Source organism: Brachyistius frenatus, unplaced genomic scaffold (genome assembly GCF_029030835.1).
Source record: "Brachyistius frenatus isolate BFR_SWC_R1_liver_20210118 unplaced genomic scaffold, ASM2903083v1 Contig_2, whole genome shotgun sequence".
Lineage (NCBI taxonomy): Eukaryota > Metazoa > Chordata > Actinopteri > Embiotocidae > Brachyistius > Brachyistius frenatus.
The window spans coordinates 8356518-8383405 of NW_027210601.1; the positions used below are offsets into that span (position 1 = coordinate 8356518).

General features: G+C 39.6%; 1 protein-coding gene across 4 annotated transcripts in view; it reads right to left on the reverse strand.

Moving 5' to 3' along the window:
* Window positions 1–26888, reverse strand: part of LOC138620668 (CUB and sushi domain-containing protein 3-like) — a 336291-nt gene that overhangs the window by 207401 nt on the left and 102002 nt on the right. For all 4 annotated transcript variants that reach the window (XM_069698113.1, XM_069698112.1, XM_069698111.1 and 1 more), the window contains exon 3: window positions 20614–20726. In XM_069698113.1, the coding sequence (XP_069554214.1) occupies window positions 20614–20726 (113 nt within the window). The remainder of the gene's footprint in view (window positions 1–20613; window positions 20727–26888) is intronic.

Here is a 26888-nt window from a genome sequence, read left to right on the forward strand (position 1 = left end):
CTTTCTCTCAGTCTCTCCCCAGTTTACCATAACCATGATTTCAGTCTCAGCTGCTTCATTACAAGCTGCTGCTTTTATGGGCCATCTGTAGAACTATCTGCATTTGTCACACGCACACGCACGCGCACACACGCACACGCACACACACACACGCACACACACGCACACACAAAACCATTTACCTGACTTTTATTTATCCCTAGATAAGCAATTACAGCTCAGTCCAGATACATGGAGCACAAGAGAGAGAGAAGAAGAGGTAAGATGGAAGAAAAGAACCGAGTAGTGGAAAGCGAGTTCAAGAATAAAAGAGCGGATGCTGCCATGCTTATATAGTTTATAGTGAGACAGATGACACTGCAGACTGGAAGACTGGAGAGGGGGAGTGAAGGACAGTGAAGACAGAGAGAGACAGAGAGGAGGACAGGAACAGGAATGAGAGGCACAGACAGAGAGGGATGATTCAATGAGTTTGGAGGATTTACACCTCAGTCAGCAGTAACTTTTATAAAAAATGAACCAAGTTTCATACTTGAACAGAATGGATGCTAAAATGCTTCAATACAAAGTATAGAATCCGTTTCAAGAACTCATGTGCATGCATTTCCAGTGACTACACATGAAAAATGATTTTTTTTTTTTTTAAATTCCTTTCAGGACATATCCCATAAAAGATGTGAGGTTTATAGAACTGTAATAGAACAGACCTGAGTTCTGTAACAAACAGATATGTGTTCTGTGACACTTGGATCTATAAAAGGTTTCACTAGCTGTCAAGTTCCAAGTCAGTTTGATTAATTCAACACTTTGACCAACTCGTTTTATAGACTTGTGAAGGACTTGTGTCATAAAACATTTTGTGTCCGGTAAGTTAATGAAACTTTACGGCGGAAGTTGTACATCACTTTTGTGGTCAGGTGGCCTCCGCCTGGCAATGCTAGAATCAAAACATGTATTTCGCATTAGTCTGGTTATAATGTAATCATTTTAGGGTTTTAAATAACATTACATATTTATTTCTCATTAACACTTGTCAATGTGTGTGATATTACTTTATTTAACTTAAAAAATATATATTTAATTAGCATTATAAAAAAAAACGGTTTTAGATCCAGAATAGAGGTGTTTTCAATTTCCTCTCATCTCAGTATAACTCATCAGTGTGCACTGTTTAATCACCGGTGCACACTGAGGGTTTATTTTGGAGAGAGGATCACACTCAAGTTAGACAAGCAGATAACAGAAGTTAGATAGGCCGCGTTCTGTTGTTTCATTTTGGGACACTGTGTTCCCAAATGTGTGTACATGAGATGTGAACACAATGTTTTCAGCCTGACATTGGTATTCTGATGCAGCTTCGCAGAACGTGATTGGCAGCTTCCGGTTTGCAGTGATAGTTTACCATTACCAACTGAGTGAGGAGCCTCCGGAGTGCAGTTAAATGTCATTTGAAATTCGGTGTGAACTGGTGTGGAAAAACGGATTTAAAGATATCTTATTGGAGCTAGTCATATTCAATCCCGAGAAAAGATGATTTACAGAAAACAATATTCTTTCTTCAGTTGTCTTTTAATGTCATAATGACTATATTACTGCACTTCCGTTAGTTATTAGCAATAACGTCATTTTAATGGCACCAGATTGATAGTTAAAGCCCAAGTTTGAGATGTCTATCAATATGAATACATGTGATTTGTGGATATTAAAATTAACAGCCAGATCTATGCTACAGTATCTGCCATGCAGGAGGATGCCAGCACAAATATGTATATATTTTTAGACTACCCATTATGCGCTTGATTGTAGACACATTTTTACAACTTTAAATGTACTTTGCAAAACTCTGCTCAACTTCAAATTCAGCTGAGGTTTACGTGGTTGCATATCAGTTTTGGAAACACTGAAATCTTTTGGTTGAGAACCATAAGGCATTTTTGTGCCCATTTCTCTCAACCATAATACAGCCATATATTTATAATACTCACAGTGGAATTTTGTCTTCCTCCAAACAATCCCTCCATTGTTAAAAAGTTGCTGCGGAGCTGTCAGGCAACTGTCATACTACGATTCAAGCTTTTTCCCAAAATTCTAAATATGATGGCTCAACAACCACAAATACAATCATATGGAATTATTTTACAAGGCTGTGTGCTTTTTAAATGGGAACAGATGAATGCCTAGATGAGACAGCCACCATTTGAAAATTGTGACACCTTTCTTTATAAAAGCATTAACGACACAAAATGCAACACGTCGCTGAAAAGCCTATTATTAAGGATCATGCTGAGCAATAAGAAAGATTGATGGCAAGGAAGGCAAGGTTTTCTCCTCTGTGTGGTTACATGTCGCACAAACTCAGAGACAGGAAACTATAATACCTATTAAATCAACAGTAAAGAGGAGTGTTAGAACTCTACTGTTAATCTCTTTCTGTACAATCTGAAAGAGATTGAAAGACATAGAAAGACATAGAAAGATAAAAGGGGCCAACTAAAGTAGAGCTCTGAGGCTGTCACTGGTGGAGAAGAGTATGGTCAGAGTACATTTCCCCCTCCATTGCTCATGAACACTGGCTCCCCATAGCCATAAAAATAAGAACACAATGTAGAAAGAGGGCTGGCAAGGTATGCAATGAAAATAAGTGGTTCAACAAGCACCCACTGTGCTAGCCTCCTCTGACTATTTCCATCAGCAGTCCAATAAGAGGAACAGCAGGGAGCCAGACTATGGACTCTATTCCAGACAAATTCCCTACAGGGTCTAAAGCCGACTCCCTGCAATGACGCGTGGAAGAAGCGCCAGCAACATAACTAGTTGGTTAACACAGTTGGTTCTTTCTCCATTCATGATCCATAAGTTTAAATTAATAATAACTAGAAAACTGCTTACGGAGGCACTAACATTTCATAACTTTGAGGATTCTTAAGATAGAAGCACAGTTCTTGATTCTTCAAGTAAGAGATGTCATCGACCTGATCTTAGGAAGAAAACATGAAGAATAATGTTTGCTTTTGATTCTAACGTTTAGAATCGTTCTTTTTTTTGACAGACATTATAAGAGTTAAATGCCAGCTGACTTTTAAACTTCACAGTAATGGAAGACCTAAGAACCTACAAACACGCCTCTACAGTATTTGTGTAAAGATGTTCCACCTCTACGGATTACAACAGGCAATGCATTTAGGGAAGCTGGCTTTATACTGAGTCCCATTCTTGCACCAATCATTCACTTCAGTTGTGATTACAAGACCACTTAACACTAAAAGTTCCAAAATACTCCACCACAACTCTGTGTTTGGTAAAGCTTACAACTTAATGATATTGGCACAATGTGTCTGTTTTAATCACGTTGCCAACATTGGTTCCTAATTGGCTCATATGGGACTAAGCCAGATCCATATTTGATCATAATTTGGACTGGCAGTAAAAAAAAAAAGCACTGAAAGGCAAAATCTAAAATACAACTGCGAGACCAAGACAGGCTTTTTGCCTTTTTTGTTGTTGTTGTTTGTTTGTTTTGGAGGTTTTTTTGCAAGTAGAAAAGGAGACTTTACACCAGAGACCTGTGTTTATGGTGTGTTGCTGACATTAGCAGGTTGGTCTGGACCAAACACAGCCAGAACTGCCATATTCGGCAATTAAAGATGATCACTCATGACGACTGCCAAACTGGCAGAGAAATACCCATAGAAGAGGAACGTCAAAGCAAATATATCTGCCTAATATTTACCAAACCTTGCTACTCCCAACCACTATTTTTTTTTTTTTAACTTTATAAATTCACTGTGAAAGGGAGATCATTTTCAGCCAACAAGATTTCCATTAACATTCACAAGCATTGTTCAATAACAGTATTTTTTCCTGGGGTTGGGTTTGTCTTTGTCCTCTTTGACCATTTATACAGAGTGATGGACTTCACCTTTAAATCATCACACACACACATTCACTCACACACAATTTCACTTGCGCCTCCCCTAAGAAACCACTTCTGATTGGTAGGTGGTAATTGATGATGATGTAATTATAAGTAATTATGGAAATATTAATAGAGGGAAAATGACTAAGTGGCCGCAGAAGGTGTGTGTGTGTGTGTGTGTGTGTGTGTGTGTGTGTGTGTGTGTGTGTGTGTGTGTGTGTGTGTGTGTGTGTGTGTGTGTGTGTGTGTGTGCATGTCTGTCAGAGAGAGAGAGATTCTGAGGGAGGGTTAAAGCAGGTAAAAAAAAAATGGAGCTTCCAGATAGAGTAACGACTGTTCAAAGCTTTAGATCATCTGGCAGCTGTGAAGATCTGTTAATACACACACAACTGTGCTACTAATGATCGTAGCTTCCAGTGGAGATCAAACATTATGGACTCAGAGCAGCAGACCACTAATGTCTCTCTGGGTTTATTACACACCACAACACAGACAATCAAACACACACACACACACACACACACACACACACACACACACACACACACACACACACACACACACACACACACACACACACACACACACACACACACACACACACACACACACACACACACACACACACACACACACACACACACACACACACACACACACACACACACACACACACACACACACACACACACACACACACACACACACACACACACACACACACACACACACACACACCACTCTCCCTGAAGGTAAAAGCCATCTTGAGGATTGCCTTAGTGGTGCCTTGATGTTCTGTGTGAACAATACTGACATTATCTGTATTCAATACAATCATGAAGTAGCTTCAAGCAGCCTGGTGTCAGTATATTTCAGTCACTCATTAAGGTCTTTATATGCAGCATACACTGACCTGCTGGTCTCAGACAGAATAAGTATGCCAGATAATTTTCTAGAACTGAAAATACCCATAAGGTATAGGTATTAAAATAATTTTGCCAGAACTTTATTTTTCTTCACCCACTGCTGGTCAGGCTAAAATTAATGCCCACCTCTGTGTCTACTTTTTATGATACTGGTCGGCTAAATGACATATATTAATCACTTTAACGACCAATGTGCATGCAAAATGAGGCCATCAACAGGACAAATAACGACCCACTTTGACATTAACATAACAAAGTAAGTACAGTTGACTTCTTTTATAAATTGAATGCAGATAAGTATAAACTTCCATATGATGGAAATTCACAATTACACTTTACCAAGTGAGGATGCAAATGAATGTACTGTAGCAGGATGAAACAAGTTAATCATTATTGGAGGAGACAATAAAGAGTTATTGTGGGCAGAGGCCCAACACAATTACCTCATTTTTGTGGAGGGAATATCCATCTCAAAATGTTAGTTGAAAAGATGTACTTCGTTTTATTCCAGCCTTGCAATTTCCCTGTATGTAATTGAATGAGCAGATAATGATGGCAGTCTGACTGCTCACAAAGAAATATGGGGATGTCAATTATAAGCTCTCTACCTCCACTTCACCGGTTAGAGTGTGTGTATGCACTCTACTGCCTGCAGTGAATGTGTGTGTGCGTGTCATGTGGGCATGTAACCGCACACGTAATAACAAGGATGAGTGCGTGTGTTTTGTGCGTGCGTGTGTGTGTGTGTGTGTGTGTGTGTGTGTGTGTGTGTGTGTGTGTGTGTGTGTGTGTGTGTGTGTGTGTGTGTGTGTGTGTGTGTGTGTGTGTGTGTGTGTGTGTGTGTGTGTGTGTGTGTGCTTGTGTCTGTGTGTCCATGTGGGTATAGCTCCTTGATGCGGTGATCAATGTCTCTCTGAGGCCTGGTTCAATAAACCATTAGATTTCCCCCTAAAGACATCCTGCCAGCAGAACTTCATTAGACCCACACACATACAGTACATACGAAGAAAAACAAAAATTCCATGTACACGCACTTTTCTCTCCCTAATTGTCCTGTGTTTACAGGCTATAGCCATCAGGGTTGAATAAGATCATAAGTTAGTTTGTTTGGTTCTGACTTTTTTTGTTGTTGTCGTTGTTTGATCTGACCTGAAAAGGCATCTTTCTGCAGGCCAGAACAAATAAGCTCCATCAGTCTCAATCAAACAAAATGTTGAAAGTTCTAATGTTACAAGCAGACGCTGAGTTACTGTAGATGATGGTCATATTAAAGGAATGCATGCGGAGTATTGACAATGGTAGTCTTTGATGTGTTTTAAAAGCTTTGTTCTGGGAAATACAGCTGATTGTGTTACCTTTGAGTCCAGTACTGTGAGTATTCACTTCACTGCAGTCTAATAAACTGTATACGGCATTACACTAAAGATTAGACATGCGCAGGTAGAGCTAATAGCAATTTGCTCAAATCATGAAGGCAAGCTTGTTAGTATTATCAGAAGTCAGTATACCATTAAGCTCTAAATTACCAGGAGTCCTTACATCAGGGGGCTGCACTGATTTTAGTCAAGAGTCCTGATCTCCCTTCCGCTTTCTCTAACTGAACCTTTTCTTCTTTGTCTCACACACTCATCTCTCCCTCCTGCCTCATTCCCTCTCTTCCTCTCTTATCTCTTCTCACAGCCTCCCCTCTCCTTACTATTAATTAAAACTGCGCTGTACGTGTGTGTACGTGTTTGCCCGTGTGTCCGCGCTGGTGTGTGTACATCAGGCATCAGTATTAATTAAAGGTGTGAATGCTAATTGGTCAGATCAATAACGGGTCGTTAGGCCTCGGGGGCTGACAGCCAATAGGAAATCGTTATGTGTCTGACATCACTGTCACTCCGCCAAAGCTGCACTGCACTGTGACACATGCATACTGAGACGCGCACACCTGCAATTACACACAACAGATTTCCACTTACACTACTGCCAGCTGGAGAGTTAGGTTCACTTCAGAGGTTGTGAAAGAGACACAAAGAGGGCGGTTAGCGAGACAGAGGTAGCGAACTGGCACAGTGGAAAGAAAATTACAGTATGTCCCTAAAACTGAATCAATATCCATTAAGGAAAGCAAGAGACAGAGAGAGCTTTTCAAAAAAGAAATAGATGCTATTCTTGTCATTGAACAGTACTGAGTAAATGAGTGTGTCGTCTCAGAAAGCCTTTTTGTGCGGATCGATACCAGAGCAACCTCTTTCTCTCCTACCACATTCACATACTTTCTTTTTCAAATCCTCTCTTTTATCTTTCAGTATATCTTCTCTTGTTTGTCCATCGTTTCACTCAGATAAACTTTGACCTCAGCTTGACTATCGGGACTGGGCGGGACGGGAAGGGAAGAGGATAGTACATAAGAGGGTGCGTTGCACCAAAGCTGGCACAGCTCATTTTACTATTTCAAACCCAATCACCCACGGACCACACTGACACCTCTCCACTGTAACCAATTTAACATCCAGTGTCAACCTCCCACCAGTATGAGCTGGCTTTTGCAAAAAACAGTTGTTCGATAAATAAACCTTCTACCAAACTATTGACTTTACAATCTCGGTCTCTGTTGGCGCAGCAGCATTTAAACAAGTTAAAACACAAACATATCTAATGATGTAAATGAGTTCCGCAGCTACACGCTATATTTTGGATGATGAGTAGTGGAGAATATACTGCATGAGAGCAGTCTTGATTGGTGGTTAAATTGAGCTACTTATGATGTTGAAATTTGATATCAATTCAAAATCCACAGACAGGTTGGGGATGACGGTCTTCTGCTGTTGGTGCTATCGGATCACAATGTGATATAACGAATCTTGCTGTCTGTGGGTGTCGCTAGCAGGGCTCTGCGTTGTCACTTTCCTTCTGTACACCTTTAATACCTTCAGACAGACCTTTCGCTTGTCCTTAAATAAACTGACACAGAGTGAACAGACAGCGATTGGGGGCTATGCAAGGTTAATGATGTTAAGTGGTGTATGAAACATTAACTGGTAACCCATGTACAGATTATTGCCCCTGGAGATGTCATTGTTAATGTGTGTGTGTGTGTGTGTGTGTGTGTGTGTGTGTGTGTGTGTGTGTGTGTGTGTGTGTGTGTGTGTGTGTGTGTGTGTGTGTGTGTGTGTGTGTGTGTGTGTGTGTGTGTGTGTGTGTGTGTGTGTGTGTGTGAGAGAGAGAATCATCGCTGTGCTTGATAACATCTGTGTGTTGCTTGGTTGCACAGTGGAGGTGAGCAAGCAAGCTTGCTTTGTGCATGTGTTTGCCAGCATGTGTGTGATAGCTAATAGCTGTGGTTACTGTAGCATGACTTATTAAATTTAACATCAAGAGACCCCCTGAAAGGCTGACTGACAGTCACCAGAACACATATAATCACTCAGACACACACACACACACACACACACACACACACACACACACACACACACACACACACACACACACACACACACACACACACACACACACACACACCCTTTAAAGCTACCGAGCTCACCTTCACTGTGAATAATGGTCCTGCAAAGACACTGATTTTATAATGTCTAAAAATCCAGCATATACTTTCCAGTAGGTCTTTTGATGTTAAAGTATAATGTTCAAGATAACCTTTAATAAATAAATAGACCGTTACCATATCAACAAGCACCAGAGCACAAACAACGAGCATGCTTCTTCATTAAACTACTCCTACATACAAACACTTAAGAAAAAACAACACTTAAATGAACAGTTTCCACCTCGCAGAAAAAAATAGTGCACACTAAGGGTCAAACAAGAATAGCAACATCCAAAAACCACATCCATTGTCTTTATGAGACAGGCTGCTGCGGCAGTTTTAGTTGAACGGTTTACACGGCTGACATGAGTCCTGATCCTAAAACTCATCAAGGAGGTGGGAACATTGCCTTTCACAATGAAATATTATTGAAGTGATATGAAAATATACAGTGTCGTGCCAACTTTTATGCTGAAATCCTTCAAGACATAAACACCTGGCCTCGGTCCTGTTTCCGTTTTTTAAAACCTGTTTCAAACGTTTAATCTTCTTTCATCTTGCTTCTCGTTGTAACATCAACCTCAACGCAACAAGTCCTCTCTCTGCACGACACTTATATATTTGCCTCAGCACGTGGTGGCATTGAGTATGTGTTTGTGTGTGCTGTTTGTGTACCAGCGTGTATTTGGCGGTGCACAATCACCAAGGAATCAATTTGTGAAGAAGTTCTCTTCATCATCGAACAAAACTTCTATAATTGCAACTATCTGTTATGACAGACACAGACATCACAAAGCAGAACTCGGTCTCCAATCTGCCACATAGTATAGGAGTTATTTTAATGAGATAACTAGCTGCATGTGATCAGAATCTCCAAGGATTTAATTATAGCCTGTTTTGTTGTTTCAGTTTTAGACTGGCATTTTACTTAATGATTTAAATGGAAACAAAATGTTCGGTCCCCAGTCTTACATGTACAAATGTAATTAAATTAAAACATTGTTAAAATATACATTATATATTTCTTCTAAGTAAAGAAGTATCATATCGATATGTATGGTGCCTTTAATGAATATATAGATATATTCGGAAATTCAGTTCAATTCAGACATCAATCATGAAGCTATCACATTGAAATAAATCTCGAACATCGACTCAAAGTAGCAACATCATAATGGAAGATGGTCTGATGTGGACTACCGTCATTCCTGTTAGCAGGAATCGTCAATACATTGGGCTGTAATAGTTCCACCAGCCACCCTGCAATCTTTAGGACAAGGCTGGCTTTACCTGCAAGCATTAATATTGTCAGTGACACAAGACATTTCAAATTACATTTGTATCTAAAGCTCAACCATCAATTTGAGAGGAATCCAATGACTCGAACAAACCTATTAGTGCTGTGTTACTGCACTTTCCACTGCTTTACTGCGGTTCTCCTTTCAAAAGTAACAGTACTTTAGATATTAAAAAGCAGTGGGAAAGTGAAATAACATAATCTGCTGATAGAAAGCAGAGCATAGGGGCTGGAGAATACAGCGCTGATAGTCATTTTAAGAATTAATTAGATTATTAAATATTGAGGGAAAAACCCCATGGAATGCCCTTAAATAATGAAATATGGTGATGAGAAGCAGCTCAAAGAGGTTAGAGACCATTCTGTCAATGTTTCTTATCATGTTTCATGAGATGGTGATATGTTTGGTGAAAATCCTCTTTGATTGGCTGACAGTGTTGAGGCATATGTTTTGTGCAAACGTTGCCTGGGAGTGCTGTCTGACTCAAAAAAAAAAGTGCCATGTCAGCATGACCCTGTTCATTTTGTGGTTATGCTAATCAGGTGACATTCCTTCTTGCTTGGCAGGAGGAGCTGATTGGATGGGCTGAGGTGGAGACCCTGAAGGGAGGCCGTTTGATTGGTTGGCTGGTATAAAGCTGAATAATGGACTGACATTGGCCAGGTGGCCATATTATTACCAACACACACTCGCATACACACAAACTGCCGCAGCACATAAGCACACATCTACACACACTGATATTAACTATGTACCAGGATAGCCTATATTTTAGTCAGGTGGCCAGTGGTTGTCCGACAGACCTGAATATCAAATCAATATATCATTTGATGTAATTTCTATCCTGTCCCGCCACAGAGCGGTTTGGCAGCTATTCCCTATAATTCCATCATAAAGGTGTTTAATATCATTCCGATATGAGGTCAATATATCATTTGCTGCACTTCTTTTAGTGTAAAACTCTTGTCTTGCCAATCTCACCACTGAAAGGCTCTAAACTTAAATGCAATTACATTATTCAGGTATCAGACTGATTTTTGGGCAATTTGTGATGTTAGACACATATCCTTTCCAGGAAATAAAGGCTTTGGCAGCTGTTTAATATAAGTACATCATTAGATTAGTTAGTTTTATCCAGGTATCAGATTAATTAGTCATTTTCTGGACTTTTGTGATGTGAGGCACCGGCAGTATCCCGTCTGGCCGGACACTAAGACGTTTGGCAGCCATTTACTGTAATTACATTATCCAGACATCAAATTGATACATTGTGTGGACAGTCGTTGAAGGCTCAACTCTGAGAGATTTGTACCATACCATTATATAATTATATGCAATGATCCATATAATGAGCTAATGACAGTGCTTTTGACAATGGCAAGTAACCTTGAGGAGTCACACTCCTTCTGTAAAACACTGAAAAGCGTGTTCATTGTCTGTTGCTATAGTTATAACAGGGTTGTAATCTGTCATGAACAAAAGAATTCAGAGAGGAGGTAGGATATAATGACACTAAACAGAACACGGAGCAGGGTATGAAGCCATAAAGAGGACAGAACAAAACAGCGTTGCACATGCGATGGAACCTATGGCTTATAAGTGCATGAGTGACTGACATTTGTGTAACTCACAATTTGCCATCGTGTTTTAATATCCACTCATGTTTCCCTTTAAAACTCACTTCCATACAATCTGCTCTTCACATCTGCTGTCACTGTGTGTGTGTCTGTATAAGTGTGTATGTGTGTGACTGTTTTGATTGATGCCCATGTGTTGAAGCTGACCTTGCAGGAGTTGGAACAGTGAGGAGCTGCATTCACACTGTCGATAATGAACACACACACACACACACACACACACACACACACACACACACACACACACACACACACACACACACACACACACACACACACACACACATAGAGCTTTAAAACAGCATTGATTTCTCCTGCTCAACTAGAAAGCATAGAGCACATTACATTATTACAGGGAGCTTCTCTTCTCTTCTCTTCTCTTCTCTTCTCTTCTCTTCTCTTCTCTTCTCTTCTCTTCTCTTCTCTTCTCTTCTCTTCTCTTCTCTTCTCTTCTCTTCTCTTCTCTTCTCTTCTCTTCTCTTCTCTTCTCTTCTCTTCTCTTCTCTTCTCTCCTCTTCCTTCTTTTCTTCTGCCCTCTGATCACAAATTGGATTTACTCCTTTTACTTTCTTCTCTTCCTTTGCCCCTTACAGTTCTTTTTCTTTTCTTCCTTCAGTTTCTTCTTCCCCTCTTCTATTTAACTCCATTTCTCCCCTCTCAAATCCCACATATACTTCACACTGCTATATACACATGGGAATATGTAGGATGTGCACATATACATTATGCACACGCACACACCCTGATAACACTCAGCACAGGGCTGTAAAAACACTTTTCTCCAGGGACAGCAATGACATATCCCCTCTCATTTTAAATGTATGAACTGAGCCATACTTTTGTGTATGAGTTGGCATACCCCCATGTTTACTTGTGGGCTGTGTGCATTGTTTGCGCTGAATATGTGTATTGAACGAGAAGAGAAATAAAAAAACAAACAAAAACAACAACTGTGAAGTATTTTTAAATGTACAATTGTTGTTTTAAAAAAAAAATGTATATTATAACTTTACTGTATTATCATGGTCAAGAAGCTACCGGGTGTAACTCCATCAATCAACCTCAACTATTAGGGTCACCTCCTATGTCCCATGATGCTATTAACTGACTTGGATTCTTTGAATTGAAGTAAATTAAAACTGAGGAAGCAAGAGAAAGGCTGAATGACAGAAAGTGAGAAAGAAAAGAGACAGACAGATGGAGGGATGATAGATAGACGAGTGGACATTGTCAGTCCCCTCAGGTCTCTTTGATAAAGATCAGACCAGCCACAGCCAGAACCTCAATCACATACGCATGCACGCGCAGACGCACAAAACACACACAAACACTGATAGCACTTGTGCAATATATACCACTGACGCACATACACACTCACACACAAACCTGACATTTGCACTCAGATCATGTTCAAGTTAAAGAGACTAGAGTCAAAATCAATCAATCAAGTGCTGATAAGGGATCAAAGACCCGGACAAACACATTGTGGAATGCCTTTTAATGGCTGCCTCTAAATATGGAGGCAAACACTTTTAAAAACTGAGATTTACTGTGATTTGCCGTTGTCTCAGTCTTCACTGTAACTCTGCCCATCTGCTGCACAACCATTTCAATTTCACATTTCATAAAAGGGTTTCCTCTGAGGTGCTGGTCTTAGTGGCACTGCATCAAGTCGTGTGATCAGATTCATCAGTGTGAGAATTGAATGTTATTAGATTGTATTTACCGCTGTGACTGTCATCAAGACTGAAATATTACTGGTGCAGGAGATCAAAAATGTTGTAAATGTATCTCAATCCAAGATGTTTATGTTTCCTGCATTGTAATTCAGAAGAAATTAAACGAGGTTCTAAGTAAAACTTTACACTTCTTCCACCAAACAGAGGAGCAGAGTGGTTATTGACCACATGTTTTATGTTGCTACAAGGAGCAATGACTTTACTGGCAACAGGCCAAGTTTTCCATCCTGTCTGGTTTTGTTAGAGCAAACCCTTAATTTCTCCCCGTAAATTCCACTGTAGTTAAATGTTATGCAAATACAAAGCTACACATGTATTTAAAAAAAAAAACAGACCATATCGACAATGTCATAAATTGTTAATGACTGTGAATTTATATATTAAGTAATATTTAGAAATTAAAAATGACCACACATCCCATGAAAAAAAGTGCTTTTCAGATTAGCCAAATCTAAGGGGGAAAAAAGTCAGCGAGCCTAACAACAATCCACTTTAAAACTCAAAAAGAACAATATGTCACACACATCTATCTGTGTTTATGTAGCTTGCAAAAACAGTAGAGATTATTTGTTTTATTTCCTTTTTTTAATTTATGAACAGTGTTGTAATGGAAAGTATTTAATACATTTTGTTTTCTTCTCATACTTTGGTAAGTTGTTGTCTGTTAAATGTTGATCCTTTTTGGTACCCAGTGTTTAAATCAGTCTAGACTGCAACAGAAATATTTGAGTCGTTGTCAGTCCATTTGTCCAATTCAATTCAGTTATTTATACTAGTAGGTGATTGTGTTTGCACTTATTAGTCTGAGGTTTTAACCCATACAATATTGACAAAAGTTCGCCATAAAAACATTCCCCAGACAACCTAAATCATCAGTCATATATCACAATGGTATAGAGGAGCACGTTTAGGAAAGGAGTGCAGGACCCGAAGGTCACTGGATTGGCTGCAGCCCTCTGTGAGTGTGTAACACACTCCATGTTATTATGTGGAGCTGATGGATAAACGCCCAGATGGAGACGGGTGCAGCGATGCCACCGACATCTGGCCGGTGAGAGCTCCCAAAGTGTTCAACCAGCTGCCAGTAACTTCTATGTGTTTGCACATCACAGCCCCCGCCCCAACTGCTCATGATAGATAAAGGGAGAGGAGTGGACAGATCATCCCTCCTTTTATCTTGTTTCAGTCACACCAATCTAACTTTCTCCACCCCGACCTCAGAATTAGCATCTCCACTTCCTTCAGAATAAACATCTACAATCAAATATTGTCTTTCTGAAGGAATTTAGGCCATTCCTGGAAATAAAATCACTTTTGTAACATTTACACCGATGTTTCTGCCTTGTTTGATGATTTGTGTTTGTTAGAGAATGTGTGAACCTGTTGTTTCTGCATTTATATACTAAAAAAAGAAACATTTTGTTTCGCACCTCTAACCATTTTTCCGTCAAATGTGTTTTTATCTTCTTTTTTTTTTTTTATCTCCCTCCTCTATATTTTATTACTCTTTGTTTGTTCCTTCACTTGAGGTGCTACGCAAACTCTCTCTGGTAAGTGTAAATGAAGGTAAAAGAAAAGTGTATTACTGTTATATCTTAAGAGAGGAGAAAAACAAGCAGTGCAGATACTGAAAGTGCAGCGGAGGGGAGGAGAAACGGCAGCAGTGAAAAGAGATTGCGGATGATGGGAGTGAAGTGAAATCTCTGCTGACTTGTTAGTCACGTTGTAGGATGAAGAACATGTTCTCCGGTCCATGGTCTAAAAAAAAAAAAAAAAAGATTACTTCAGGGAAATGTGTGTCTGTGTTTCCCTACGCAAGCCTGTACCTCTACATGAACAAATTAATCTATATGTGTAGTGTATTATTACTGTGGGTCAAGGCCCACATGGGTCTTACTGTATGTTACGTTTCTCTGTCTGTTGCTCAAACTAGTGTTGATTCCCACATACCTCTCCCTGACCGCATTAGCATCAGAAATATGCCTGTTTCATGCCTGCTGGGAGACAACATGCTTCTTCTAACAGTGTTCACTGCAAGCTGCAATCTATAACACACCATAAATGCAATAGTGTATGCAGTTGCATCAGTCTGTCAGTCAAACCATTGTGCTTTTATACGATGACATTTTCATGAGAGTAAATTAGCAGATAATACCTTAGAAAGACTAGCAAACTCTAGAAAAAGGTGACAGTTCTGAGAATTGGGACGAGCTTTGCTCTTCAGATCTACAAAACTCAGAAAGGTGCCATATTTGTCATTCAAGCTGGTGGAAATTGCCGTAAGTCCTAAAGGCAATACTGATGGAAGACAGCAGAATTGTTATTTGAAAGTCATTATTTTTCTATTTAACTGGGGATGGGCTCCGGTCTGCAACGTCACCTGTATGATGCCCTTTTGTTCCTGATTTGATATGTGTGCTTCTGGCAGGAAAGCAGGCTCTAGTGTTAAATGGGTTGCTTGTTTTTGTCTGTTTTGTATTTATTGTTGTTATGTCCTACCTGATGCTGCAGTCTACAGACAAAGTTAATATAGTGTGCTGTGTTTCAGTTATTAAAAAAACGTTCAACATCAAAACAATTTCAATCGTCGATTATATTTTGATTGTGTAGTGTAACTGTGTTTTGATAAGTGCATCACAAGTTAAGTTGAATATTATCCTCATTTAGTAACTATTTCACTTAGAGTGTCTGTCGCAGAAGGAGAATGCATTTATTGCCCTACTTGAAAGACCACGGGGAAACAGGTTTATGTGGTGGTGTGATATACAATCGAGAGTCTTCTGCAACATTGTGAAAATGCTGCTCCTCTGTTTGACTTCATGACCGGCTGTTCTGCCCTGCGTAGCTTGATATGTCTTCCGTATTTATGGCAAAGCAGAGCAAATAACTGCTTCTGGGCTCTTTCTCAAATGCACAAGCATTGTCTAGAAAGGCAGCTACCGCTCCTACGGCTGTGTCGGAGGCAAATCAAGCCTTTACCTTTTTGCTTCCATTTTGTTTACGGCTTACCTTCATTTTCCTAATACAGTAAAATCTGATCAAATGCAAAACAAGAAGGAGAGAAGATGACTGAGGATGAACAAGCAAAAGGTGGAGCGGTAGCAGACAGGAGAAGGACGAGGAAATAAAAATAATAATTCTTCAGTATGGATAATGCTGAGAAAGAACAGTATGTGTGTGTGTGTGTGTGTGTGTGTGTGTGTGTGTGTGTGTGTGTGTGTGTGTGTGTGTGTGTGTGTGTGTGTGTGTGTGTGTGTGTGTGTGTGTGTGTGTGTGTGTGTGTGTGTGTGTGTGTGTGTGTAAGTGCTGTGATAATCTGTGATTCCGTCTCATCAGCACAATATCAAAATGCCTCCGACTTCATGTTAAATAATACATTACTGTCTTTCTCTCTCTGTTTCACACGCACATATACACACTGTATGGTATGTGCTGGGGCATGAATTACTTATGACCTGACAGTCTTCAGAGGAAGAGGAAGAAATGTTGAAGGAGTCCAACAATCACATCAAAGTACATCCCACCAAGCAGACGAGCTGGAAAGGATAGAGCAGAACTACTGTACCTTCGCCCTGCCGATTGCAAAATTCCTTCCTGTACAGCGATCCTTGAATTCGATATTTTTCTGCTTTACAATGTGGATATAAGGCACACTTCTGTCATAGAAATGCAGGTATACTGTATGCTAATTCATCTATCTATCCAGTCAAATCCATTCACTCATTTTCATGAAATCCACAATGCAAGCGACAGGCAAAGACTTTATTCTACCCCATCCTCATCCTCCAGCTCCTCCAGCACTCCTGATGGAAGAGTTCCAGGGCATTCCTGGTCCCGGCAGGACATAAAAGCTTTCCTAGTCCAGGTAGGACATAAAAACCCTCAGGCATCTTGTGGGTCTGCCCCAGGGTGTACTCTTAGTTTCATGTGCCTGGAATGCCTGCACAGTAACATGTCCTCCTCGGATATCCGAACAATCCCCAGATTTCCAACATATATGTTAATGTATTATCATAAGTACGATTTTTAGATGATTTCCCAACCCACTCACTAACCTCTAAGTGAGATGGAAGTGCTGACTTAATTCAAAACACACTCACCTACAAGTATCAATCACAGAGGTAAAAAAAATTCACTCCTCCAGAGAAAATAAAATGTTTCATGCGAGTAAAAAGACAGCTGTTTAATTGAATTTGGTAAAGTGAGGACATTGTGTCTCTATAATTTGACCGTTGATTTCTGGAGCTCTCATTACTAACGGTTCAAAATTTGAGTTGGTATACTAAAAATAAGTGTTGTGATTTTAAACAACAACCAACCAATAACGATAATGAGCAGGTATTTTTTTTTACTAATCTATTTTGTTCGTACGCATTGTTTGTAAGGCAATACCTGCAAAGATCTACAATCTGAAATGGCTCCAGTAACAGATCAGGCCGAAGGATTACATGGACTACGGGTGACTTGCCAAAATATTGTCCCTGGTTAGGGTGGATAATTCCTTCTGAGAAAACTGTATGAATATATAGCCGAGCTGAGTGCTGAGGACAGTACGAGAAGATGAACATGGACAGAAGAAAGACAGATCATCAGCAGAAGGTTGCATTTGTGCAAATGCCAAGTGTGGTTTGCTGCTCTGTCTCACTGTCTCCCCATCTCAGGCGCACACACACACACACACACACACACACACACACACACACACACACACACACACACACACACACACACACACACACACACACAGAGAGAGAGAGAGAGAGAGTAAGTCAAACGGCTGAATGTATCAGCAGCAGGGGATCTTCAGAAAAGTCCCCTGGATGGTCTCACTGAGAGCAAACTCTTTCCGTGTCACATCTACACACACACACACACACACACGCACACACACACACACACACACACACACACACACACACACACACACACACACACACACACACACACACACACACAAAATGAACATGGGCCAAGTAGCAAGTGGAAATTTGTGCCAGTGAATAAATCTGGGACAACTGCTTTGACATACAAGTGGCACCAACACACAAGCACACACACATATAAAGACACAGCACAGCATGTGAGGAGATTTAAACCCGGACACTTCAGCAATCAGTGATATCGTCATTATGCAGCAGACCAGACACATATCAACAAGATAAACACCCACTAAAAACCAACCTACATACAGACGGGCACAAACACTCACAGAAGGATGCAGAAAGACACACATAGTTAAGGAGTGTGTCATTTTGAACAGCAAACAGCTGTGACAAACACTCGGTGTCTCTATGTGAGATCTTTGCGAGGACAAATTTGAATTTCAGATCTTGGGATACTTTTGGAAAGTGAGGATATTTCGGATGGTCCTTTCTTTGGGACAGACCTCTAAAAAGGTTAAGCCTTGGGTTGAGGGTTTAGGTTAGAATTAGATGAATGTCAGGGTTGGGGTGTTTATTTGGGATGATTAGCGAATGCATTAAGGAGTTAGGGAATGCAGTAAATGGCACAAAGTACATGAGGGTTTTGAATTGGAATTTCATAAGGGTGAGGAGCGCCAATTTTTAATGAACTTTTGCAGAAAAATGTACACCGTCTATGGATAATTCTGGTGCCAAGGACAAAGCACACGGTGCACAAGTAGTGGGAGGTGGGGTCATTTTAATATCACCTGCCCTTGTGAGTGATTTTAATCCAGTCTGGAGCATGTGTGTGGGTAATTTTTCACCCCGTTCCCAGTCATAATTACAGAGGAAATGACTTTCTGTGTCTCAGCTAACTCGCTGGCTCGCCAGTAATTGAAATGCACCAGCTACATTGTTTTTTTTTTTATGCAGGAAAAACAAAAACAAAAAGGTACACCTCACCCATTTCTTATGCACTCTGCTGCATTTACATGAGCCATGTGCTGAGGACTTGACATCTTGGCATTTGTAACACTGGAAATATGTTTCAATTAATATAGTGACTGAACCCTAAATGTTCCAAGTTTTCTTAATGGGTATGTCATTGATTAAGAGCGATTATCGAATCTTATTTTTGCTACAATTGGCCATTCCTGTACTGTATATATGTCTGCAACCTTAATTGATACATTGCAACTGATGTGTATGATCTACTAAATCAATTTCTTGCACTGTGGGCTTTTAAATGGCGTAAAGGGTCACTGATGTAATCGAACCATGTGAGTGAGACAGATGTGTCTGTAACATCTCAACAATCTGCTCAGTGGATGGAGAGGAACTCGACAATTGTGTACTTATTTGTTTCGGCAGGTTTCTCAGTGTGATGTGTGTGTGATGTGTGCGTGTGTGTGTGTGCGTGTGCGTGCGTGTGTGTGTGTGTGTGTGTGTGTGTGTGTGTGTGTGTGTGTGTGTGTGTGTGTGTGCCTCCGGTAAACAGTCTCACACACTTTTGTTTTACGCTCTGGAACTAACTGACTTGGGGACATCAAAGGTTTTCTAATCTAAATCTGATCTAAAATCTTAAATGCACACAGGACATGGTGTTTATACATAGTGAGTTCTAATTTTAACCATCACTTCAACCACCCGTATCTGTTCTTCCATCTGTGAATATGGCACCACGGACTTTACTGAGGCCCTAAAGGAAGAGGGCAAAAGGAGCTACCTCTGCAATCGTCCAACTTTTGTCTCGCTCTCATCCTCTCCTCCTCAAAGCAATGCCTATACTTTACCACTAATAAATGTTCAAAAGAATTAGTACAACATTTGTATTACAAGGATAATTTAAGGTCATATTGAATCATTATTATGTTTGATGTATTTACAATAACCCCAAGGAGAGAAAGTTTGTCTGTTTTAACAGGAGCTGAAAAATAGGAAATTCTAAATAAGATTTTTTTTTTTTTGCCTAACCAGACTGATGTTCTGTGTCGCCACAGAATGCCTCCTTTTCTGTCCCCGCTCATCTACAATACATAACCTTCAGTATGCTCACATGTTTGGTCATGTCTGCCCAGACCTTTCTCTCCCTCTCTGGATGTGGTAAGCTTGACAGCCTCCCTTGTTTAAATGGAATGAACTTGTCACCCATTCGGGAGCCCTTTCCGGTGCTAAGCGGAAAGGAGTCAAAAATGTGGATTGAGTTCAGGACATGACACTTCTCCTTGAAAACTTTCAGAATCTGAGTGGTCCCTCAAAGGAATCGAATTGAATAGAAATCATGGGCTTTTAAAAGGACCAAAATCAAACAAAATAACATATAACCATGTGTTTTAAAGGTTCTTAGGTGTACAATGTGTCCAGCAAATACAGACAGGGGTCCCTTTGATGTAAACAACACGCAGCGGTCCACCTCATTAACCTGTGCATTCAAAAACAAAGGTGGAGTTTTGGTTGTCTGAATGAATCTTTCTTCTCCACATGCCTCAGACAGTCCTACAATAAGTGACCTGTGGAATTTGGCCTGATTTTCCATACTTAGGCCGTCAACTTATGTTGTTTACTTTTCTGAACTATAGAGGTCAGTATTGAGGCACAGCTTATAGATTCTCAACATACCAACCAGACACACAAAACACACAGAAACAGACTCTTTCTGACCTTCGTAGTTGAGTTTGAAGCCATGTGCCGAAACAGCAAAGTCACTGGTCAACCTCAAAGAGAAGACGTTCCCTGTGCTGGTGACCGGGGCAGGAACCGAGAAGCCTGTTAACCTGTTGAAACACAAGTAAGACCGGATTCACATTATTAGCAGACATTTTAAACACTGAGAAAAAACAATCCTCAGTTGTTGAGTGCACAAATCACTCAGTTTTTTAAAAGAGCAGTGTTAATAATACCAGTAGACATATACATCAATAAAGGACAACAAAAAAACGAACGTCTTGTGCTGAGAAGAGTGAAAATGATTTGTGTAAGTCTTCACCGTCCTGTAATCTTTTATTTTACATTTTTTATAGTTTGTCAGGAAAGCCATAAACTATGTACTTTCATAACTTGTTTGTGCCTGCATGTTAAATGTATTTGAAAAAAGCATATTGTATATGCGCATTTTTCAAGAAACTCCTAAACTATAGCTCATAATCATTACATGAGACCTACATAACGACTTACTCTAATTTTTTTTAATTACTTATAGTTTGCCAATTTGTTTACACCTCCATCTCTTATTTGCTTTGAGCAGTAACACATCCTGGCATACGGCCACTGAGGCAGAACACAGACAATGCTCCACTTTATGAAAATAAATAAGGGTTGCACTCCAACTGACCACTCAATAGGGACTTTAATGCACCATAGGATCAAAGTGTTCCAGGGAAAAGAGGGAGTCTTGGTCAGCTAACCAGTGATACAAAAACGGGCATCTGTAGAGATCAGGGAACAGGTGTCAAGTAGAAAGTCAAGGCTACCTTTAATCTTCACTCCACATGTTTGAGTTTGTCCTCGAAAAATACGCTTGCACACAAGTGGGCCTTCAGCTCATAGATTCCTTGAATTAAATGGGGCGGAAGAGAGAGGGAGGAAGAGAAGGCCAGCTCTTTTTCAGGTATGGAAAAGAGCCAAACTGTCTTGCTGCCACTGCGCCACATTTTCTTTCTTGTCCTGCAGTGACCATTCTTTCTTTTATTTCACCTCCCTCCTTCCTTTATTTCCTCCCTTCCGCTTTCTCTCTCCTCCACCCAGACCATTGTTTCTTCGAGCATTATGCACCTCATTCTTTTTCTTCTGTCCTAACTTCCACCACCTCCTCCCCCTTTACCTGCCGTCCTCAACACTTCCTGCCATTTATCCATCTAAATCTTCTTTCTCTCTTGTTTAGTTGTGCTCGTCTCTTTTCCCTTTCCCTATTTTCAAGACGTGTTTTTTTTCCTTTTGTCTCGCATCCTTTCCCTCTCACCTGTCCCCAAATTTCTATCTCCTGTCATCCCCAGCATCTTTATTCCTTTCATCTGTCCATATAATTATTTTGTACATATTACTTTGACCATTTTTCATCCTTGCACATTCACCTTCTCCCTCCACTTCTTTCCAATTAGATCACAACTTGTTACATTTTCTGACATCGGTAAACATACATTTGATCTTTCGGTATATTTATCTGGAACCAGTTTAATAGTTATTAATTAGTTAAATGTGGGTATCCTACAATTAAGTGTTTTCTTTTTACCAACTCATTGTAGGATGTCCAAAAATACATAACATAGGAGACAAACTCAGTCTTGTCCTATCGCGGAGAATAATTCTTACCAGCAGGTGGAGTTACTGTTTTTGTCTGTTCATTTCTTTTTGTGTTGCAACAGCCAATAGACAGGACGATAGGTTCCCCAAGAATCAGGGAGCGTCACATGTTCTGTTCTGGCTGTTGCTCGATTGAATCAGCAGGAGGGTTCAGGGTAGGGTTAAGTTGAGGGTTAGGTACAAGTTGGTGTGACAGCGGACGAACCAATCACAGGCGCGTACGGTTTAGAGTGTTTGTTGCTCCAGTTGTTGCAACCAAGCACAAACCATTGCGTTATGGCTAATATTAATTCATTTATTTCCATTGGCATTGCAATTGTTTTTGAAAATGTCAGTTTAATGCTAATTGACATAGGTGCAATGTTGCTAAATGTAGCTTTGGAATTAACGTAGTCTTTGTTTGCTTCTCACATAGTGACCATGATAAATGTCCATATGTTTGTATAGGCTACATACAGAATATTTCGCAAATTATCCTTTGCATAATTTGGTAATGTATTAAAATATGTTCACTTGGAAATGTAACATTAATAAGCAGTGCACCACAGTTCATAATTCTGCTCTGTTATTTTCTTTTAATGTTACTCTGTTGATATTTTGAAGGAACAAATAAAGAATCGATAAAGAAGACAATGCACTGGGGTTTATGTCTGCTCAGCTGTGCTAAGGTCAAACAGTGAGGGCAGAGTTTCCTTTAACATTTGTACCTGTGGTTTTCTTTTACTGTCAAATGTGATTGTGGCAAAATAAATTAGAATGGATATTTTAGCAGATCACACTTCCCCAGTAATGACAAAGTCCTTTTAATTCTGTTTCAAACATGCACACAATGCAGCGACTTATTTTGATTTTGTATTCCCCTGCTCCATCCTGCCACTCCTGTCTCTTCTCAATCTGTCCTCCCATTTTTCTTTGTCTCTACATTTTAATTTATTAAGCTTTCTATCAGCAAAAACAACCACAGTTTATTTAAGAACCTGTCCTCTCAGCCCTTCTTCCACTCAGCCTTTCTTTCATCTTCTGCCTCCTTCCTCGCTTTTATCCTCCATTAAGGATCTGCTTTCACCTCCCCTTTCATCTTTTCATCTCTCTATCCTCCTATATATTTATCTCATATCCTCCTTTTCACATTTACTGCCTGCCCTCTTCTATCCCCCTTCTCTTTATTTCCCTCCATCTCTCCTCTTATTTGCCATCTTGCATCTGTCTTCCTATTTATGTTCAGTTATTAGCTTAAATTTATTCCCCTGCACTTTTCACTAATCATTCCGTCTATGCACCTTTCTGCTCATCCAAACTGTCTTCTTACAAGCTTCGTCAGTTTGCTCTCCATTGTTTTCCACTTCCCGTCTCTCGTAGTGGCTCCTGACTCGCATGTTGAATCTAATTTTCTTAAATGACTTACTCCCTCTGTAATTCTTTGTTCTCCTCATCCAGTTCAATGCTTCTCAAAGCACAAATGGTGGCCATTTTCTTAAAAGTAACCGGCCATCGTTTGAATCTTTCTCTTCAATTCTAATCTATATCTCATCTGTATTTCTAGTTTTCTGTTGCCGTTCTTGTTTGCAGTCATTTTTTGATCTCATCTTGAATCTTTAAACCTCCGTCTTCCTTTAACTCTTTATTTGTATTTTTTCACTGCCCTTCTTGACCTCATTTCTTTTTCCATTTTGTTTCTGTCAGTACAGTGTTTCCGATCTTAAAGTCAACATGCAGTAAACATGTTATGTGTGTAATGATACACGGTCTTTCAACATGTTTAACCTCAATAGGAAATGATTTGTGCACATTCACACACATACCGTAGTGCTGCAGTAAATAATACAGCAATGGAACAAATGCTGTTTGTGTACAGTAACACTAAATTTGCAAAGGAAGAAGTTGCAAAGCTAAATGGTTTTCCAGTATGACTAATGATATTGTCATTATCTTGTCATTAGTTTAGAACAAGTTTCACACATAATTTGGGTGATGGATGACCAAATTTAAAAACTTAGCAACAATGCATTAAAACCTCACTGTCAAAGGCAGCACTGATTCATGAGCATGAGATACAAAAACGGATAGCCATGTCATAACTACTGCCAAGTACGACTAACTGAATTCTATCTTTTTAAGAAAGGACATTTGATCCAACTTGAAGTCAATTAGTACTCCAGAAGCAGAACAATTCAGTTGACTAATCGATTCGTCATTTAAGAGAAAAATGAATCGTATAATAGATTGTTAATGTTTTTGAAACAAAAATGGCAGAAGTTACTTTGTTTCAGATTCTCAAATATTCTACAAATAATACATACATACATGTATTTGATACAAAGTAAGTCCTTCCAAACAAACTCTATATTGCAATCACAAACTGTCTGAGTCATAAAAGCTATGTCCCTTTTGAGGACAACAAACTTCCAATTTCCCTTAATTTATTTTGATATTTCTTTTACAAAAGGCCTATACCACTGAAAACGAAGAAGAAAAATGACTGATCCTTTGCAAACAGTGTTTGCCTTTGTGGTGCTGTAAGGAGCTTCTTGATAATAGGAACTAAATCACAAAAAAATGAAAAATAGTATGAAAATAACCCTGGAACCCAACCATTTCTCTCCTGCTTCCTCTACAATATCTTATTTGTAATGCTTTACTCCAGAAGAAATAAACTTTCCAAACATACGCACACACGCGCTCTTCGTAGTGCATCAGTTCATCTCTGGATTTATGCTTTTTCAGATTTATGGGGTAAAACTAAATTATCTTAAAGAAATTGAAGAAAGATGGAACAGTGGGTGTCAGGCATTCGAGATCTATTCCTGTGGGAGTGTGGGTCTGTGCTAGCGCATGTGTACGCATGATTGTGTGGTGTATACTGTAGAGTGAAATCACATTAGCAAGTGAATGAAGAACTACCTAATATCAGCAGAGTGCTTTCTCCGCGCTCACAAACACACATACAAAAGCACACAAGCTTACACACACAAACACACCATTCTCTTTATTTTCTCCAAAGAAGCAACCACGCAGTCTGGCTAATGCGATTGCCAGACCCCCTTTCTTTGTTTCTCCTTCTCTCTTTTCTCCTTCTATTGTATCTGGTGGTCTATTGCCAAAAGGGGAAATATATTTTTCATTATTAGTACTGCCATGAAGAACAGAGAGACATAGTGGAAGAGATAAACTGTAGAACAAAAAAAAGAGGGGTGGACAGAATGGGACAAGTAGTACACAGTTAAGATTATGTGTAGTGTTGAAAAATATTTTTTCAGATCAAATCAAATCTGATGTGAACTGAATCATTTCATTACATCTGTGGCTCATCTGATATAGTCCTACACACATGCGTTCACATGGGATTAGGATAGATATTTATGGGAGTAGCGTAGGGTCCTACCTGAACCTTAAATTACACAGTTTCAAGTATGTTAGTGACGATAACCATTATCTGGGAATATCACATTCTTTCATTGATCAGCTGTAAAATGGGGATATCTATTTAAAATGGTGTCGTGGAAATTCTCCTTCTATGTTAGAGATGCTGATTTTCTGTGTTAATTTAAGACTTGGCGTGATAAATATATATATATTTTTTTACTTTATGCGGATTGGAGAAAAGACCAAAAATATAGCTTGCAGTTCTATACTATACCCCAAGTGATTCAATCAGTGATACATTCTGGTGCGTGTTCTGTTTACGGCCTGTTTTGACTTGCCTTAGGCCTTCCTCAACCCAATGGCGAATCAATACTGACCTCACAACTTGAAAATCACATATCAATACGTTGACTTCCCATATCTAAGATATTCATTTCCCACAACGCATCCAGGCAATCCAAACATCTAACCACGGATGGAAAGCAGCTCAAAATACACTGCTGATGATTTCATGCAACATGTAACCAATGTCATGCTGCTTACTTGTTATGCATGCTAAGTTAAATATACTGCTGAAGCTCACCACACAAAAGGACAGATTACAGCAACTGCAGCACATGGTACATTTGATAAATAATTAAAAAAGTAAGTATCTATTAAAAAAATATATATATATTTTCTTTAAAAGAAGTAATGAAGATAGGAGCACAGTTTGAGAATCTGTAAGTTAAAGGCTGTTTATTCTCTCTCGGCTCATGTAAGTATGTGTAGCAACCAGTCCCTAACCACCAAAGTAGCAGTACCGAGAGAACAGAGTGTTTGTCTGAGCTAAAAAAAAAAAGAAAAGAAAAAAAAAAGCAGTTGTGTGCGGCTGTGAGTGTGTTTTAGTTTGTTTGTGTGTATTTTATCGAGTTGATACTGACCCAAGGCCTGACCCCACAAACCAAAATGCTCTGAAGCTCCTCTTCCTCCAGTCTCTCTCCATCTTCATCCATTTATCTTTTCCTTTCCTCCCTTCCTGACGTTATCCATTGGGAACTGTGTAACTGTGTCAATTTCAAAACCATTTACCATCCACTCTACTCTCTTTCCTACAAGGACGGTAGCTGTCTACATGTACACCACTACAGCCACTACATCAGCATGTATAATATCCTGTTGTCAGATTATTTTTATTACTCATTAAATTAATTATCAAACTGATACAACTATTTGGGTTTAACCTTCTGTTCCTGTGTTTTGTCCATGGTTGAAGTACACTGATGATTACCCAG